General features: G+C 29.7%; 1 protein-coding gene across 1 annotated transcript; it reads left to right on the top strand.

Moving 5' to 3' along the window:
- Positions 1-4,511: 4,511 nt before the first annotated feature.
- LOC111895360 (ubiquitin-conjugating enzyme E2 27) lies at positions 4,512-5,993 on the top strand. Its single transcript, XM_023891440.3, has 5 exons — positions 4,512-4,855; positions 5,120-5,168; positions 5,360-5,519; positions 5,617-5,706; positions 5,786-5,993. Exons 1-5 carry the CDS (start codon positions 4,678-4,680, stop codon positions 5,891-5,893), a joined length of 585 nt encoding a protein of 194 aa, XP_023747208.1. The 5' UTR covers positions 4,512-4,677; the 3' UTR covers positions 5,894-5,993.
- Positions 5,994-7,044: the final 1,051 nt, after the last annotated feature.

The following is a 7,044-nucleotide window of genomic DNA, read 5'->3' as shown; positions in this document are numbered from 1 at the left end:
GTCGTGTCGGGTTCGTGTCGTGTCAAGACATTAAACGGGTTGAAAGGGTTTGACCCTAACCCGATCCGTTTAATTATCGTGTCGTGTCAACCCGTTTATTTTCGTGTCGGGTTTTGGGTTAAGATTTAGACCTTGTAAATATGTTGTGTCATGTCGGGTTGAAATATTTTAAAGGTTTGAAGGTAGAAGTTGTGGAGTCAAGAAGGAAAAAGTGAAACACTGAAGTTACGAGATGAAATGACAAAATTTATAGTAAGTTTAGAAGGAAAAATGAAAAGAGTTAAAGTTGGGAGCAAAAGGGATAGGTGGTGAGGATGACTAAAATTAAGTAACCTTGAAATTTTGAATATTACTTATAATTATTGAGTTTGCCCCACTACAAATCTATAACATATAATATATTTATAAAAATATGAAACTTATAATCTACTATAATAAATAAAGATTTTTTTACCATATGTCATATTCTTATTTATTTTGCCACATGTAATTTTATGGTTATTTTAAATTAATTTTTATTCCACATGTCATTTTATAGTTTTTTTATTTTATTAAATTCCACATATTATTTAAATCTAATCATAAATTCATATCAATTTCATTAATAGACTTTACTTCTAGTTTTAAAATTACTAAATTAAAGTTTCATAAATTTCCTTTATTTATTTATCTAAATTATTTGTTTAAATTGAAAAGAGAAAAAAAACACTTTAATTTTTATAATTCAATATTTTTCTTACTTTTCTTATAAATTCAAACTTCTCAAATATTTTTGAATTTTATATTTAAATTTTCTTTTAAATGAACTCATGTAATACATGTGTCTCACACCTAATAATTAATATATAATTAAAACATGTCATATTCGAGTTGAAAGTTTTGACCCTAACCCTACCCGTTTAATTATCATGTCTTGTCGTGTCAACCCGTTTACATAAACGTGTCGAAATCTCTGACCCTAACCCGCTAATTTTGTGTCGGGTTCGTATCGGGTTTTCGTGTCGTGTCATATTTTGCCATGTCTACTTGAAAGAATGTCCTACAAAAATGTTGTTTTTTTTTTCATATGTATGCCTTGAACTGAGTTCCTACATTTGTCCTTCAAAACAGAATATCTGCAACTTTCATGACTCATTAAGGTAAACGGAAGAGTTTTAGACCTTACAATAGTGTTTATACTGGTTGTAATTTTCAAGACTGAGTATTTATATTTTTGCAGGAAAATAAAGTTTTGGTTTTAAGCTTTTTTGAGTCATTAAGGATTGAACTTGGTTTATAGTAGGAATTAAAACTGTGACTCCATAGTTGACAGAAATCACAAATGATTCAAGGAAAAATCATAAACGAAATGGAGAAATGGTAGCTGTCCAAGACATGCTAAATGTAAGTGATGTTGTAATAATATATCTATTATAATTAGAATTTTGATATTTATGTTTTTAAAGAAAGTATAATTATTCGTAGTTGATTTTTCATTGAGATTTTCTTTTGAATAGTTAAAATTTTTGACTCATCGAAGGAGATTATTATTTTGTTGTTTCTTATATAAAATGGTATAGTCGTCTTTCATTTTCTTTGAGTGCCTTCAAGCAATAATGAAAGGTTAATGGATTTTTTCATCTAATTTAGGGAAGTGGAAAACTCGTATTCATGAACCAGCTATATAAGATGCTACCCAATTTTGAAAATCATGTTTTTTTTTTGCACGTATGACTCATCAACTATAATAAATAAAGATTAATTTTGTCACGTGTCAATTTTTTATGAGTTTTGACACTTATCATTTTATTATATTTTTAAAATAAATAATATCATATGTCAATTTCTAAGTTTTTTCAAATTTTAAATTAAAAAGCTACATAATGCTTACATGTTTATATATGTTAATTATTAAATGTAATAAATATGATAGTAATTGTAATTAATAAGTTTCTTCTTTCCTTATTTCAAAATTCTATTTAAAAAAAATAGTTAATGTTTATATTTTTAATATTTAATTTTTTGTTTAATTAACCCGTATAATACACGGGTTTTACACCATATATATATATATATATATATATATATATATATATATATATATATATATATATATATATATATAGAGAGAGAGAGAGAGAGAGAGAGAGAGAGAGAGAAAGAGAGAGAGAGAGAGGTTCAAATGTTTAAAGTAATTATTGTGTTACTGTATGCATAAATGTGGGCCAATCATAATTAAATAAAAATTTAAATAATTAAATAAATAAACAAGGGTATTTTAGTAATTTGATAAATAGCTTCCACAAATAGTCTTATAATCATGCTAGCATTCAATTTTAACCTAATTTCTTTTCTTATATACAGCCGTCATCCACCAGACCCTTCTAATCACCCTGACTTCATCTTCCTCCCTCTGTCGGACAAATTATCCGACACCGACGACTCTTCCGACTTCATTCGGTTCTTGCAAGCTCTAAATGATAAATGCAAACCCCATTTTCAGAAACACCTCATCCAGATCATAGATGCACAAAAGGCCTCATTTCAAAAGGAATCAATCGTTATCATCCATGATAATCTCATGTTTTGTGCCGGATCAATCGACGACGATCTGGGTCTACCCTCCATCATAGTGCGCAACAGCAGTTCTGCATCAAGTTCCGATTCCGACTCGGAGTCGGACGACGAAGCTCAAGCTGCTATCGAATTACAAACCCTAGAAACGGAGCTCTCGACAAGGAGCAGCGAAGCAGCGACGCAGGTGAGGTTTTCGGAGGTGTTTGCTTGACCAGAGAATGTGTGGGATGTGATGGGGGGCTGCACCGATAATCTCCTTGCTCCCCCTTTCTTTCTGATTTAACAGCCAACAACGAAGGAAAATGGAAGCAGGCAGAAAACGATATAAGGGGAGTTTTTTTGTTTGTTTGTTTCTTTTAATAGGGAAAGATAGAAGGAAAAGGGAGAGGTTGTTGGTCTCTTGATGTTCTTGGCAGAAATCAAAGAAGAAGAAGAAGAAGAAGAGAAAGGAGCTGCTGATCTCTTCTGTTTGCACTAGAAAACATCCACTTCGGTGGTGTGTTCTTGACTGAAAACGAAGAAGAGAAGGAATGCAGGGGTGATTTTTCTTTTGTATTAAATATTAATTGTGAATCGATGCAGAAAAGAATAGAGAATGGAAGAGTGTTTATGTAGATGATTCAATGGATGATATTGGTGAGATTCCAATTCTATTGGAATGAAATCACAAATTCCAATTCTGTTGGAATGGAAAGACGAATTCCAATTCTGTTGGAATCACAAAAATTGATGCTTGAAGAACAGATCACAAAATTGAAACGAACCACATTATTCTTTTAGAATGTAGTAGTCGTTGTTAGATTTTGATGTTTTCTTTCCCGGTTTGATTGTTTTTTAGTTTTATTCCTTAACAATAAATGTAATTTTTAATAATTGTTACCCGTATTCTATAAGAAATAATATATGTTTTATTTTTATTCTTCAATTGATTGTTTAAGGATTTGTTATTCTATAATAAGTTTTTAAATTCATGATCAAGAAATAGGTTCAAGAATATTTTTATTATTTATGGTTCAAGAATATTTTTATTTTTGAATATACTCATAAACATATTCTGTGAGAATGTCCGAATTAAAAAAATTATAATATGTAAAATTGGATTTTTAAAATTAATAGAATCTATGATCCCTTAAAAAATGCAATTTTCCTTTATTAAATCTATATTAATTGATTAAATTACCCTTATAATTAATTAAGATGATATTTTCAATTATATTTAATTCAATAATATATATTATTCACTTTCTTAAAATAAGTAAATTTGATTGACCCACATTTATACATACAATAACACAATAATTACTTTGAATAGAATAACCTAGGCCTATATATATATATATATATATATATATATATATATATATATATATATATATATATATATATATATATATATATATATATATATATATATATATGTAAGGTATTTATTAGAAGAATTTTATATATGTAATGTATTCAATACATTACAGTCTCATTAATTTTAATAATTCAATTTTTTTTCTTATTTTTCTTATAAATTCAAATTCTTCAAATTGTTAAAATTTTATATTTATTTTTTTTAATTAAACTCATATAATACATAAGTCTCACACCTAGTTCTTGTAAAACAATAATGAAGAAAACGATTTTCAAATTCCTACCACGTGTATAAAGAAAAGTTCATACAAGGAAATGAAACTTAAAATGTAAATATTTACAAATCCTAGTACTTGTAACTTTACAAACTAATATTCTTATTCGTAACCATTCCTTCAAGGTTCGTCGATCACTTACGCAATTAATGGAACCACAAATATGCACCGATCTTAATATAGACCGGTGTAGGAGTAGGCGATTTTCGAATTCCTCACGAGTGTTGAACGAAAATTTTATACAAGAAATTAAAATTAAAATTAAAAATATAAAAGTTTACAAATTCTACTACAAGTGGAAGGACCACTTCCTTCCTTGCTTTGTTTATACTCCACTTTACCTTGCTTTCTCAATCACCGAAATCGACCCATAAAGGTAAATTCGTAAACCCTAAAGAGAGAAACCGCGAGTGTGTGTGTGTGAGGTAAAGATCGCAAAAACCTGCGTAAAACGTTTCCCTCTTTTGAAACCCCAATTGCGAAGAAGATGGTGGACTTTAGTAGAGTGCAAAAGGAGCTTCAAGAATGTAACAGAGACATTAATGTCTCGGGTATAAGCGTAAACCCTAAATCCGACAATCTCACCAATTTGATCGGCACAATTCCCGGCCCGATTGGTACTCCGTACGAAGGCGGAACCTTCAAGATTGATATCAATTTACCTGGTAATATATTAAATATATAGTAATGCTACTCAAATTTAGGTTTTCAGTCGAATGTTAATTGCAATTTCTGATCGATAAACATTAGCTAAGCTTGGATTCCATGTACGATCGATTCCATAGCTTGTATACTTGAAACCGTCTGTTCGATCACCAAATTTGAAAACTTTTATTTGTCAAATCAGGGATTAATCGATTCTGAATTTATGATCGATACTGTTCATTTTTGGAAGGCACGTCAAATGATTCACGTTGTATAAATTGCAGATGGATACCCTTTTGAGCCACCAAAGATGAAATTCGCAACTAAAGTTTGGTATGTATTTCCATATTGAATCATTTCTCATTATAACTGTTCCATTGATTCTCTAAACACACTAAGCATAATGTTGTAATTGTCTTTAACCTTTCTTCCTTTTTTAGTTTTTCTTCCAAACATGACAAGATACTGCTATTAATTAATCATCATTGAAGGTTATATTTACATCTTAACAACTTAATTTGAAGGCACCCAAACATCAGCAGCCAAAGTGGAGCCATTTGTTTGGACATTTTGAAGGATCAATGGAGTCCAGCACTTACTTTGAAGACAGCTCTTCTTTCCATACAGGCTTTACTCTCTGCCCCTGAACCTGATGATCCACAAGATGCTGTTGTAGCTCAACAAGTAATACATTTCATTTTCATATTAACACACTATACTTAACAAAATTCACATAATTATACCAATTGTATGTATTCATCTTTTATTGGTTGTTTTTCAGTATCTTAAAGACTACCAGACTTTTGCAAGCACAGCTCGATACTGGACAGAGTCTTTTGCAAAAACATCATCTCTTGGGGTTGAAGAGAAGGTAAATATTATAATTATTATTATTATTTATGAGTGAAATATCAATAATATAAGGAGATTATGTTTAAATATTGGAATAGGTACAAAAGCTTGTGGAGATGGGGTTCCCTGAAGGGTTGGTTAGGAGTACTCTGGAAGTTGTTGGTGGTGATGAAAATATGGCTTTAGAGAAGTTATGTTCTGGCTAAAATATATGAATTATTATATATTATATGTAGTCGAATTTAAATTCTCATTTGTGAACACACGAAAACTTTTGAAAATGAAAAATATTTGTTATCAGAAGAATTGTGATAAATGATATTGTTTTGTTGCAATATTGATCTAAGAGTGTAGTGTATAAATTATATAATCCATAGTAATGTGGTAGTGTAATAAAGATCGGCTACTTTATATTTGACACTTGATTTATATTTCTTTTTTAACAACTACATATTAAATAAAAAAGGTTAACACATGTATAATAATTTATATGAGAATAGTTATATTTGTTAGTATCTATTTCACTAACTTCTATATTATAAAACAAATTAATGAATATATAATAAAGATTCTGTTATTGACTGGTATACTTTTTATATTTTATAACTTGCTAACAAGTTATATTAGTTAATAAGTTTTATAATACCGCTTTTTATTATTATTATTATTATTATTATTATTATTATTATTATGAAAAAGTAGGTTAAAGGGCTCAAACCCAATAACTAGTTATGAGTATAGGCTTGATAAGTAGTAAAATTGGTTAGAGGTGTACAAAGATGATTTGTTTCTCTAAACCTGATCGTATTTGGTCAATAAAAGTCAAAACCGGATTGAGTTAAAACCCGATCAATTTCAAGCCCGTTTCTAAGCAAAAATATCCAAATTAATAGAAGCTTGTTAGGATCGGTTTGAAAAACCTGTTCTTTCGAATAGGTTTTAATATTTTGCTAAACTTGCTTTTGGTGTACAAAGCTTTCATGGTGAGTAAATTACACAAATGGTCCCTATGGTTTGGGATAATTTGTACGTTTGGTCTCTAACTTTTTTTTCTACTCGGAAGGTCTCTCATGTTTGTTTTTATTATGCACTTGTACTCTACTTTTTGTTTCTGTTACACGTTTGGTCCCTGTCTTATCTAAAAATACTATTATTTAAATAGGGAAAAATGGTGGGGTGTGTAAGATAAGCAGGGGCGGACGTAGGAATACACAGTAGGTGTTGTCGATGTTGAAATAGGTGTTGCTGATGTAGAAAAATAAGGTAAAAGAAATCGAAAAATCAAAAAATTTTGCACTGCGGACAGAAAAAGTAGGTGTTGCCGGTGCCACACCGGGACATCTACTAGGTCTGCCCC

Source organism: Lactuca sativa, chromosome 4 (assembly GCF_002870075.4).
Source record: "Lactuca sativa cultivar Salinas chromosome 4, Lsat_Salinas_v11, whole genome shotgun sequence".
Lineage (NCBI taxonomy): Eukaryota > Viridiplantae > Streptophyta > Magnoliopsida > Asterales > Asteraceae > Lactuca > Lactuca sativa.
The sequence above is the reverse complement of the archived record's forward strand: the minus strand, read 5'-3'. Positions and strand labels throughout refer to the sequence as shown.